Source organism: Anarrhichthys ocellatus, unplaced genomic scaffold (assembly GCF_004355925.1).
Source record: "Anarrhichthys ocellatus isolate YVR2014 unplaced genomic scaffold, GSC_Weel_1.0 scaffold28, whole genome shotgun sequence".
Classification (NCBI taxonomy): Eukaryota; Metazoa; Chordata; class Actinopteri; order Perciformes; family Anarhichadidae; genus Anarrhichthys; species Anarrhichthys ocellatus.
In genome coordinates, this window is record NW_022280058.1 from 4056861 (window position 1) to 4070493 (window position 13633).

At 41.3% G+C, this 13633-nt stretch overlaps 1 protein-coding gene across 1 annotated transcript; it reads right to left on the bottom strand.

Annotated features, from left to right (window-relative positions):
- Nucleotides 1-6714: 6714 nt before the first annotated feature.
- On the bottom strand, nt 6715-10265 carry pou4f2 (POU class 4 homeobox 2). Its single transcript, XM_031862971.1, has 2 exons — nt 9457-10265; nt 6715-9137 (listed from the first exon to the last, which is right to left on the bottom strand). Exons 1-2 carry the CDS (start codon nt 9658-9660, stop codon nt 8217-8219), a joined length of 1125 nt encoding a protein of 374 aa, XP_031718831.1. The 5' UTR covers nt 9661-10265; the 3' UTR covers nt 6715-8216.
- Between the last annotated feature and the right edge of the window lie 3368 nt (nt 10266-13633).

The window sequence follows — 13633 nt, forward strand, 5'->3', positions numbered from 1 at the left end:
TAGCCATTGAGGCCATAATTTAGTCCATTATGTCCTCTGGTTTGCAGTCGTAGCCCCAGGCCTCTGGCACTGAACGTTGTGTCATTTGCTACCAACTGGGTTTTTGATGAGAGTGTGTGACCTAGACGCCTCATCCCTCACCACTGTCTCATTCCCTTTATTTACATCTGTCTTTAGCATTCTAATTACTCTCTTTATTGCTTTAGCCTGGAGGAATCTGTTATACTGGAGGGGGGGGGGGAAGAAGACTAAGGACACTGGAGTTTTAACCAATAATAAAGCAGCATAACTCCCATTACCCATAGGCAAAGATTGGGTCTGAGAGGGTCTCCTGTTATGGGCTGTGGGCAAGACAACTATAAGCCTTCCCAGGGTTTACATGCAGGGGTCCATTTGCCTCTATCGGATGTTTGCATTTCAAAACAATTTGTTTGCCCTTCAAAGTCTTCCACGGTCAAAACAGAATTGTTTTTCCCTGATAATAAACCTTTTTATAGATGTTTCTGCTGGTGGGATCATATCGTAAGTGATGTTTAAGTAGAATCTAGCCAATTGACAGTTTTGCCTAAATTCATTTTGTGTTTATGATCTGAAACACATTTCCTCACCCTAAAACTGAACATTTTGTCTTTTAGTTTCTAATCGTATGTGAAGAAAGCGGGAATGATCATGCAGTACATCGTCTAATCCTATTTCTTTTTTTTTTGGACAATGTCAACGCAAGAAAAAGACTTTTAAATGTTCTGCTCCTTCCCACCCAATTTGATGAAATAGCATCTAGAGCAGCCACAGCAGTCTTTAATGAGCTCTCAACTTTAAAGACTTGAAGGATATTAACAAGCTGCTTGACAAATGGTGCTTAGAAGCACATTAAAGACGCAGCTAATGGTGCGCATAATGATGGCTAATTTTCGATCAGATATAAATTAGAGCCCCCAACAGTTATTTGCCTTAAGGACTTTATGTAAATGATTCTGTTCTGTATAAACTGAAAACTGAGAGAGTGAGTGAGTGAGAGAGAGAGAGGGGGGGGGGGGGGGGGAGAGAGAGAGACTAGCACTCCTTGTGGGTATGATTAATAGATCTGCAACAGAGCACGGCTGTCAAAACCCAATGAACACACATCCACTAGACAGCTCTACCACCTTCTTATTAAGGTCCAATCTCTACGAGATCTACAGCTTACTCATTCGGAACACCAAAACAGCCTTTTGAGAACGAGCGGGGTCTGAACACTCGACGGTTGCAAAAGGAAGATCTGGTGGAAAGGGAAGGCGAGGAGGAGGCCTAGCTGTTCATATACGTGTATACCCATCCGATGTTGTTAAATATTTGATGGTTGAAGGCACTTTGATGCCATCAATTTACACATTAGGTCATAATACATACCCGAGTAACCATGGTGTGACTGAATTAAATGTCGAACATATTTAGTTAATAGCTTATATATTCACACACATTATGAAGAATCCACAGATTGAGATCTGTGTATCGGGTGTCAAAGGTCCTGTTGTATGCCCACGTAATCTTTCTTCATGAAACAGCACTGATTAGGCATCCAGATTGAATATCCCGTCTGAGTGACTGATCTATTATAGAGCTGTAAACGGGACACTTTCATTGGGATCTTTTTTGTTTTTCTTTTTAACATGAAATGTCTTTAAAATAAATATTTTGACACAGTATGCTTTAGGTATGTAGACACAAATAATAATAAACAGAGCCAAATAGAGGGTTTGCATTTTGTACCAAGCAATTCACACGGGAGTTTGATAGTATCATTTGTAAAACACAATTTACAATGAGCACATGACTGCAAGATTTATGTTGTATAAGATTATCCTGCTTTATCTTGTTTTTGCTGATCAGTAACTGGACGTGTTTCTGTGACACTGCAAGTTTTTGGCTTTAAAGCACGGTGTGATGTTGTGATATAAAGTTGTGGAACATTATGTACGTTGTTTCTTGGAATATGGAGAAGGTGAAAATAACTGAAACCTGTTTAACACTTTATCATTTATTATTCAGATGTTCCTTAAATACTTTATTCTTTTCATTTCAGTGAGTACTGTTTATTAATCAATACAGGATTTTTTTTAAAGCTATCAAGGAATCTTTTATGGTAGTTGTAAATGGGAATCACATGATTAAATAATCTAAATTATTTTATTTCGATGAGCATTTGGCCTTTACTTTGTAAATTCGATAGAGTTTGTCTTACCCTCCCTGAAAATTTAACTCTAGGTTCTGATTTAAAATGGTCTTGTCCATTAAGCTACAGTAAGCGGGGAAAGAGCAAAAAGTTTAAGTTTGAATTATGCAGAGATGATTTTGACTTTTGTGGACTGAACCGACCTTCTTAGTCCTTCATCTGAGAAGATGTCCTCTGACTTAATTTATTATTTTCACTGGCAGCCATTTTATGTTTGGAAGTCTAAACAACACGAGAGCACATGCACCAAATGACAAAATCATGAAATACTAATATGATTATGTCCACAAACTACTTCTCCTCAAAGGGCATTTCTTCCTCTTGCCTACATGGAAGCTATAGTGTAAAAGTGTAGGGAAGTTTGTTGTTGTTGTTTTCAACTGGTGTTTCTCACACTCCCCTAGCTGTAAGAAAATGTATTGCATAAGGTTAATAAAATTGATGGCGAGGCGAGTGGACAGTTTTATTTTTCACAATAATAATAAACATAGAAATATGACTTAATTCACAGCACAACGGGTCCCAGTCCCATTCTGTGGACTGGGCTCATTGTTGAATTATCTATATTGATGAACCCCACTGGCCTCCAAATTGCTAAATTTACTGAATACACATAATCTGTCCTTGATAAAAGTCTAAAACACGCTGGCCATGTTGGAGATAGCTGTGTTACAACAGCCGGGGTGTAGACAGTATTCCCCCTCAAGCAAAAGCATTTGAATATTCATTTGGATTCACGTTGAAAATTAAAATCTACAAATTCACAAAATGGCATCAACTGTGTGGACGGTAAAGAACAATCTACAAAACCAAGAATTATAATGCTGGGTCTTATAGAAATGAAACAAAACGTTATGATTCTATTAATAACAAATGTGTAAAAGAAATGAAAAAGCTCAAGGGAAAAGGTAGAAACATGGTTATGCATTCAAATCATTATTTTGGTGGCAGCCACATGTCAGCGGTGAGCATGGCCTCTCAGCACCCACCTTCTAATCACGCCCCTGAGCTATTTTACTTATGAAGGCTGGGGACGTTTCCAATAGCATTAAATTAAGGACTTTTTTTCTTCTTTTTCCGTAATGGGAATTTCAAAATTTCACTCAATGATAATTTATTTGTAAGTTTTGATTTGATGCAGGCTATGCATCTGAAAAAAAATATTTTTTTTAGTTACGCGAAGTTAAATTGCAGAAGCCAAATTTAAAGCACTGTGTACATTGATGTCATACATTTTTAATAAGGAAGGCAGTCTGTGTGTCTGGACAGTATCCAATGTTGGATGCACATATATCTTTTGTTACATTTCCAATGAAAAGGTTGGACAGCGCAGGCCTTTTTCCCTAAACTATTTTTCACTTAAACGTATAAATAAGTTCTATTTTAGGCCAATATGCGTTTATCTTTTTTCTGCACATGTTGCAAAAAACTAACTATTTCTCTTGGTTATTAACCCCAGCATAATTTAAATGTTCGAAGTTTCTATAAAGTATTTTGTGTCGAGTCTTAAATGAGTAGTGAATCGCCAAACATGTATCCACGTGGTTTAATTAACGGTTCACTCTCCAATCAGCATAAAAAGCGAGGGGTTTTAAATGTTTCTCTTTGCTAAAATAGAACATGTTTTTGAACTAAAAGTATGCTCACCCCTGGCATCAACTCGTCTGTTTATGAGGGTACGCGTGGCTGTTACGTTTGTGCGCGTGCGATTATATTAGAGAGAGTGAGAGGAGAGAGAGAGAGAGAGAGAGAGAGAGAGAGAGAGAGAGAGAGAGAGAGAGATGGAGCTCTTTCATTGGCAGATACCGCGTGGCTTTGCCTCCTCTTGCATGCCATCCTAGATCAAAAAGTATCCCACTAAAATCCTCCTAGCCGTCCAATGCTGCTCCATCGATTAGTTTCTGGAAAACACTTAACAAACTAACGACCATTGATGGATGATTAATATTGCATCAACAACAACTGATTGGCGACAATATCAAATGGCGATCGCCGCTTAACGCTCAGGCGGCCATCTGACGGGTGTTGCACAATATTCTGGCGGTGCGAAAAAAAAGAGCCAACAGATGATAAATAAAGGGTTATATACGCGCGGCGCGCTCAATTCATGGCGTGTACACTTCGTCTAATCCGAGAGCAGTCGCGTCTTTAAAGGCAGACACTTGGCGTAAATGTACAGTTAAAATATTCTACTCTCAGGTCCCCAGGCGGAGCTCCGACAGTCCCTGGCCTCATTAAATTTTCATCAGCTATCCCTGTGAAAGGGGGGAAATGTTCAGGGGAAAGAGAAAAATAAAACAGAGGGCGTAATTATAACAAAAGGAAACAGCGCTGCCCTTTTCGTTTTGTAGAAAGCTCCCATGGTGTCGTGTATATACTTTTCAATGTATGGAGCACATGCAGCACGATGGGAGCAGATGTGTCTGTGGCTTTAAGGTAAACTGTTTGCTTCACATATTTATCATATATATATATATATATATATATATATATATATATATATATATATACAAATAAATACCTTCGATTTTCTTCATTGTGCTGAGGCCTCTCTGCTCTATGTGTGTGTGTGTGTGTGTGTGTGTGTGTGTGTGTGTGTGCCTGTGTGCTTTCAGTACTGAGGCCACATTGATTCACTATCAAAGAATCCAGATCAATTTTCTCCCAATATGTGAAAGTGAAAGCAGGCATCAGACTGGTTGAGAAGCTGCCTGTCTGTCTGACTGTCTGTGTGTGTTGCTCGCCTGTGTGTGTGTGTGTGTGTGTGTGTATCTGTGCGCGCGCGCGCGTGTGCACAGAGTCCCGGCTTGTCGAGCAGCAATGCTCACTGCATAAAGTTAATTTCAATTCCCGATGAGACACTCACGCGGCAGCCCTCCCTGACCAGCGGTAATTAACAGGGATAGCTAATGACTACTTAACTCGCTCTTCATAATTATCTGTTTTTTATAATTCGATGTGTAATTTAATAATTCGCTCTTATTAACGTATTAAGTGAATGGCTCATTTAGGGGAAATTAGAAGCACTCACCAGGAGCATCTTTTAATTGATGAACCATCATCGCTGTCTCATTAATAAGGCTCGTTTTGATACTCTTAATTTGTCACGAGGAGGGCGCTTCAACATGTTTGGTTTATGGATCAGTGTTATGAAGGCGTTGTCTTTCCACTTTATAGCCTTTTTATCAAAAAGGTTTTTTGTTGGATAAATATTGAGGAAGGACATATGTGTCAAGTGTAATTCATTTAAGTATGAGAATATTTTAAATATATTTGGATACTTAATTGATTGTCTCGTCATGTGTTACTTTTAGTAAAGCCTGTAGGTGCATACTAATATTTTCATGATTTTATAAAAACACTTGACAGAGGTCGAAAACTTCTATTTGACTAATTATTAAATATAAGCTTATAATAATCAATATTTTTGGTGAAAAATACCCTTCTTCCTCCTGCTAAAATAAACTACTATGATCACATTGAAACGATCCCAGAAATAATCCCATGCAAATATATTCCAGGTGCTGTAAATAATCAGTGTAAACGTGGAGGACAGCTTTCAGAAATGCTAATGTGTGGCTCGTGCAGCCTCTCAGGTATCTGTCCATGGTGCTGAAACGCTTGCTCAGCGCTCAACAAGCCAGCCAGCCAGCCAGTCAGCCCTGACGCCCCCCAAAACAGCAACTCTGGTACGGACATGACATTCAAAATGCTCCCCTCTACTTTCTTTTTCTTACCCTCCTCATTTCTAACGATAACTTCAAACCTGAGGGTTTGCTTCAAAGCCTGCGAGCCCGCATGCACGAACGAAACATGTTTGAGTGTGTATTTAAATAGAGACGGGCACGTTGGCAGGCGAGCTGTTTTTCTGGCGGGCTGACATCTGGCAAGTCTGCGCTCCAGGGACCCATCCAGCTCTCCACAGACCCCCTGATTAGACTCTAATAGAATATTAGCATTTGCTCTCAGGTAAGGCAACAGTGAGCTGCATAAGCTGGCAGCAAGTCAGTGGAGAAGCTTTAACATTGATGGAATAGAGAAAAAGGGGGCTCCTGTAAGGCCTATAGCTTTATGATGAGGCCTGGAGGAGGACGGTGTTTAAATCAAAATAGCTTTTTCTAATTACGTTTTACATTTTCATTTCAGTCATTCGCCTCTAATAGTATACCCAGACAGTGGGAGAACAGAATGGGTTTCGGGTGGGGGTGGGTTGGTGGTTGTGTCTTGCTCATCGGCACTGTCACAGGGCTCATGGCAGTTTTCAAGATCACACCTGACACCTTTTGGGTGACGGTAAAGTCACGTTACCTTTAAAAACAAAATGGCAATATTTGTAGTCAAATAAGCCTAAATAATCCGCAAAATGTCTTTTAAAAGCTGTGCAGCCCACAGCTAAACCGTTCCCAGCCTCCTCATCAATAAATAAATAGATGCATAAATAAAATAATAATAATATGTTTGGGAGAGCCACATTACACAGTGTAGTCATGGAAAACGTCCAATTAAATGTTAAAGTTTGTTCTTTAATGAAACACATATTGCAGTTCAATAATTAAATAAATTAAAATTACATGGATGTAATAAATTAATAGAATTATTTAACCAGGAACCAAAAGCAAAATACATTACAGAAATAAGTTACCTCAGCTAAAACAGCAATACAGCAAAAACCTGTACGGATATATTTATGTGCATCGACTGGTTCCAATGAAATATTTACATTGTACACGTATACTTCCATGAAGCTGTTTCTTTTGTCTTCAAGAAAAAAACATTACTTAAACAAGGTGATTTTAACAAGCAACGACTTCATAATGATGCGCGTATATTTATACAAATAAATAGCAGAAAACATACATAAAATAATTTAAAAAGAGAACACTATCTCATATATATCTCGATTGTACCATCTCAAATGTTAGAAATCGTAAACTAAAATTTGTGACTGCACGTTTCACAGTCGTTTCCCTTTGAACCAGAACAACAGGCTTACCTTGCTGTCAGAATTTGATTTTCTCAAGCAAAACGAGGAGGGAGGGAGGGGGGGGGGGGAATCCCAATAAATATATAATGAAGTAAACATGACCTCACTCAATAAATAGTTCATAAGATACCGGCCCACGCTGGATTGTAAACTTATTGCAGCCGGCAAGGAATCCTATTTTTTTTTAAATTGCGAGATTCTGTGAAATCCTTACACGTGAGCCACTATTTCGATATGTCCACATACTGAGGCCTAATAATAAACAAACCTACCTCAATCCAAAACCCGGGTATCTTAAAAATAGATCCCTGACTTTGATCACACATGGTAACAAAATAAGTGGAATTAATTACACATTTAGACACAAAATTAAGTGTGTGACAAGTAAATTATTAATTTACAGAGGGTTATTTGGCAGTAATCGAATATTAGCTTTCAACACCAAGCAGTGTGTTATCCTCTTAATCCCCTCCATGGACCCTGAATAAATGTCAGACTGCATCGTCATGAACTCGGAAGGAAAATGTAGCTTATCCTATAAGCCAAAGATATAAACAACAATAGTCACCAACCAAGTGCTTCGAGTTAAACTAGCCCCGCTGTGTGTACATAACAATGCTGTTTTCATCGGGGTCTTTCTGTTAACGCAAATTATACTCCTTAGTTAAAAATGAATCCTAAATCAAAATGAAAGCATATAGAGTCCTGTAAGTCATACTGCGTTGACATTAAAAAGGTGAAGCATAGTAAGTGTGGAAACAGTGGTCTTACTTGCTCTGTCAAACGATGCTTTACTTGACTCCACGTCTCCCTCTCAGCGAGTATAGAAGACGTGACTGTGGCGGGTTTTTTTGGAGTTTTTTTCAGTCATTGTTCAGTTTTTAGGAATTTTTCGAAGTTCAAAGCTCAAAGTCATCGATGATTGGAGGAAAAAAAGGTGTGAGATAGGAAATATGATACACATCGTCTCTAAACAGTTCCAAGTCTTTTGCTGGGTGGTGGTTTAAAGCGATTTTTCTTTTAGATGCATGCTGAGTATTTCATTCGTTTCTGTTTCTGTCGCTGGTTGCAAAACCAGACCCGCACCACGTTCTTTTTCAGGTCCAGCTTTTCTGCGATTGCTGCGATTTTCTCCGAGGAGGGACGCGGCTGAATGGCGAAATAGGCCTCCAGCGACCTCTTCTCTGGCGCCGCTATCGACGTGCGCTTCCTCTTTTTCTCCGCGCCGTTGAACAACTCGGGCTTATTAAGTTTATCCCTGTGCGATTTCTCGGCTTCTTCGAGCCACGCTTGCAGGATGGGCTTCAAAGCGATCATGTTGTTGTGAGAGAGCGTGAGGGACTCGAATCGGCAGATGGTGCTTTGGCTGAGGGAGCCCACCCCAGGAATCTTCAGGCTGGCTAAAGCTGACCCTACATCCGCCTGGGTAACCCCGAGTTTGATCCGTCTCTGCTTAAACCTCTCTGCGAAGGCTTCCAAGTCCCGTGGATCGGCGTCCACGTCGCTCATGCCCATGTGCTGTTGTAGCCCGTGGGCATGAGCCATGTTGATGGCTGCCTGGTGCATGTGGTTCATGCCCGCCATGTGGACAGGGTGCGTAGCCGTGGAAACCACCGAGCCATCCGGCCCTGCCATGGCTCCTAGTGCCAGTCCCGGGGTGATGTGGTCCAGCAGGTCCCCCTCCAGTGCCTGGTGAGGCTGGTGGTGGTGGTGATGGTGGTGGTGGTGGTGTTGGCCGGACGGATGAGAAATAGGCACCGCGGAGGAGGAGGAAGACGAGGTGCAGGGGAGACTGTTCATGGTGTGGTAGGTTGCGTCCGGCTTGAAGGGACTGTGATGTGGAGGGTGGTGGTGGCTCTTGTTCTGCGAGGCTATATCCACCGCCGCTAGAGCTTCAGCCCGGGCCAACAAACTCTCATCCAACCCTCCGAATATATTGCTCTGCAATTGCAAATAGAAAGCACACATAACTGTCAGCAGGGAATTCTCCCTCCACTCCTCGGTTTAAAACACTTCCAGAATGTAAAAAAAAAGGAATCCAAAAAAAAGGAGCACACAAAACAAGACACATGCAACATCCCAGGTCATAAAAATTAATACGCAAGGCAAAGCCGACTGAATACATAAGTTGAGCAGAGGAGGGGAAAAAAATATGGAGGTGTTGGGTGATTTGCTGTGCAGACATGAAAAAAACATCAAGCAAAAAAAAAAGTGGGCTGTCAAAATGTGCCTTTAAGCAGTGATTATGCAGAATACGTACCGGTTGGGTTGGGAGACAGGCTCTGCGCATCGCCTCCGAGCTGTTGCCGCTGCTGTTGATGATGCTGTTGCTGTGTCGGGAGGACGAGCAGGACGAGGGTACATTGGAATTGGAGGACGAGGAATGCAACGAGTACTTGTGTTCGGGCAAGCTGGCGTGAGCCATAGCGAAAGGCTGCTTGCTGTTCAGAGACATCATCATCATGTTTGCGGGCGTCCGAGCCTCGGCAAGTTCCTTTTAATAAGTTAAGACTCCGCCTCCTCGGTCAGGAGTTGAAGCCCAATTGCTTCGCAGGAATCTCAAGTCACTGTCGAATAAAGTGCAGGCTGAAGACGGTCGTCCAACACTGAAGTTTTCACATCTATTTATTAACACTAGCGGAGGTGTCTCGTCTTTTTGGCAAATGAGCACCAACAAGCCATGCAACTGAGCGCAGCCGAGACCTTTTCCGTTGTGGACTTGTGGCGCGATTGTTCAAAAATAAAAAAGAACCTGCCTTTTTTTCTCCTGCAACCGTCTCCACCTTTGTATTATATACTCTTTTTTTTTTTTGCTTGGAATTTTTTTTTGGTGGCAGATCTCCTCTTAGACGACGACCGGAAAAAAAAGAAAAAGTTTCTTTCCGTCTCTCAGGATTTCCAAAAACCTTCAAGTTTAAAACACTCGCCGCTTTCGTTGACCTGTTTGGTTTTTGTGTGAAAAGTTTCCGTCTTGAAATGACCGTAAGTGAGAAGTAATGGCGGTGACACTCTCTGTGCTGTACCTCTTCGACTACGTTGAATGCTGCGGGGACCCGAACTGCCTCAGCTCCGAGGCGAAGGGCAGACTGAGTCTCTCTCCGCCTCTCTCTCTCCCTCTCTCCCTCTCTCTCTCCCTCTCTCTCCCCCTCCCTCTTACTCGCTCACACGCACACACGTCCTCTCTCTCTCTCTGTCTCTCTCTCAACAGCTCTCTGTCTCTCTCTCTCGAACACACACACACACACACACACACACACACACACACACACACACACAATCTTTTTCAGCTGTACCTGAAAAACCCTTTCATGATTTATTATTCTTCATTAGCCACACCACCGCTGCCGCTGGGGACTCTGCGCATGGGCAGTCTGCGACAAGGCATTTATTTCAAATGACTACTTCTTACCAACAACACCTTGTTACCAGCACGTCTTATGTGAAGTTCATGGACTTTTTTTTAAATTCCGATTTATTGCACCTGAAACTCTTTTTATTGTTGAATATTGAAAATAGATTTCAACTGGTGCCACATAGACAATTGCGCCTCTGATGAATACCATGGACAGCTCCACACCTCCTGCTTAGAGCACAATGCCAGTTATAATCGTTAACTCAAATTGCTCTGATTTTATTACAACACCTACGGCAAAAATACAAGCTGTAAAAAAAAGAGGACTGACCACTGCTCACGTTATTATATTCATATCTAAATGTAAGGTTGGCCTATAACAAAGGTTTCATCTTATCGCCTACAATTTCTTCTCCTTTGTTGCTGTGACCATCCAATTAATCTTGGAACTTGTGGAAAATACCAGAAATAAATTACTAAACTTTGTGACAAAATTGTAACCTATTTTGTATTGTTTTCTGCATGGTGTTTAGCATGCCAATAATAGCACTATTAGCGACTGACGATAAAAGTGTATGTTTAAAATAATTAGCACTATTTAATTGCAAATATACATGCTTTTCATAGCAGGCGATTATCTTATCTCTCCTCTAATTAAGGCACATCATCGGTAACGTAATTAAAACATTTAATCACGTTGTAATTAACAAGGGGTGTCTAATGTGTTTAGTATGGTCACGTCTGTAGGGTGAGATAATTGTAACGATGTAAGTCTCTCGGAGGTTGGAAAGTATATAGAAAACAATGCCTCTTGGATTTTTTCTTTCCTCTCTTTTTTTCTGTATATGGCTCTAATTTTTCAAAACACCTCTCACTCTCGACACACAGCACACATAGCGGACGTGCGCGCGCAGACACACTCTCACACACGCACACACACACTCACACACAAGAAGGTGTGACATCTTGTAGCAGTGATCTATGTCTTACTAAGACAGACAGTGGGTTGACCCCTTTATCCCCGTCAACGTGTTAATAATATAAATCGCTAATGTTAAGGACTCCACATCAAATCCCCCCTTGTTTCACTGGAGATTATTAATTATGGTGTTATCCTAATTATAGGCTACACATCGCCGCCCTGGTATGTGGCCGCAGCCTGCGCACCGCTTCCATAACCGTGTGAAAGCGTTTAGATCGAGCTGGCTTACCGACGTTACAGCGTTAACGTATAGCGGTTGACGCGCTCTCTTGAATACGTCGGGATGTCAGTTTTTTTTTGTCGTTTTGATGCACGCAGACCTTTGATATGTCCCCACGGCTGCGAAGGAAACCCCGTCTGGTGTTGCTGCATGGCAGTTTAGCATTGCAAGAGAGCCATCCAGCTGCAGAAATATGTTGCCTCCCCAGCGGGACAACAGGCGCTGCAGTAGCCACCAGGTGACAGAGATCAGGCTCAGGAGACATCAAGGAGCAATCAGTGTCTGCTCACATATACCGACAGACTGATTTATGATGAAACTTTAAAGAAATCATTTATATTTCACCACCTCTAAATTGGTGTATGAAATTTTCATCCACAATGAAACAGACACACACACACACACACACACACACACACACACACACAAAAAGTACATCTTAAGTCAAATAAATCAGCCTGAGCTGCTCCCAAGTAATTGACTTTGAAGTACATTTTCAACACTTTCCTGAGTGTGTTCACAAAGCTTTTACTTTCTGTGCCAACAGCTATCTCACGTTTGAGGGAGGACAGTTTGTCAGACTGGTTAACAGAATCACCTTTGAAGGGTCTGCCATGGCAAACAGAAACACAATTAAGGGGCAATCCTGGATATTTCCAGAAGAATTGCATGCATTGGTTTGGCAAACATAGAAGTGGTTTTATTTGTATAATGTTTAATTAATGTATTATTTTATTTTACAATGTTAAAATGCTTTTATTTATATGGGCTATGATAGCAGAGCATATGCATTTTTTTATCCTAAATAATTTATTAGCAAAAAAAAACATATATACAGTATATATATAACGCATGACAAGGTTTTATTCAGGAAAATGGCATGTCCGAATCATTTTACGCTGTAACAAATCCTTTGATATGTATAAAAAAGGCCTCCAAATGAGAAACATCCCAAACTCTTGAGATTGGGCTGGTTTTGCTGTCACTTCTTAAAATGTTACTGTGTTGTCAGCTAAAATGCCCTTCCAGTTAATAAAAAATATTTTTGGCCTCAATTTTGCGTCATCACACTGATCCAGTAATTGGAGGGATTGTTGCTATCATACAAAGACTTGTCTCGACGCTGGAAGGTGCAGTCACACCTTGCCTTTTAAAAAAACACAAACCCTCAGCAGAATTGTGCAAGAACAGAATTCTCTCACTTCAAGGAGCTTTACTACATCTGAATAAATCGGCACTGTCTAAAAATAAAAGTAAAGCCCAAGTAAAATAGAGAGAGCACATGCAGCAAGGCTTGATATAACTCAGGTGACTTGTTTGCTTTTTTTTTTCCTCCTCACTCTCCTACTTACATCCGAATCAAGGAGTGCTGCAGAGGTGTCTGTGTGCTTTACACAAAGACATACACTTCTCAGCCTCCCTCAGGAGCTCTCCACGTTAACAATCCCAATTACACCGAGACCACCAGAGACAGCTGTTTTTATTACAGAGCCGCTCCTTTGTGCCGCCAACAAGGTATCTCCGCTCCTCGACTGAACACAGAGATAGAGCTGCACACAGAGACAGAGGAGAGGGAGAGAAGTGCGGAGTGAAGTGGATGAAGTCTCTTGGCTGCTCGCAGTGGTGATGCCTTTATTCACAGCTCCCCCCTCCCTTTTCTGATCTCGTGGAGCTCTTTCCATGTCGGAGCAGAAGGTCAATGCTTGTTGGGAGAGGGTCTACAAAGAGATCAGGATCTAACTCAAGGCAACAGCAAATCACACAAAGAAGGGGGATGTATTTCAGCCACTAACAACAAAGCTTTATTTATTCATCTGCTTTACCTGGGAAATGTGACAGGTTCCGCAAGGAGCATTGTGGCTTTAATGTGTTGTTTAAATGCA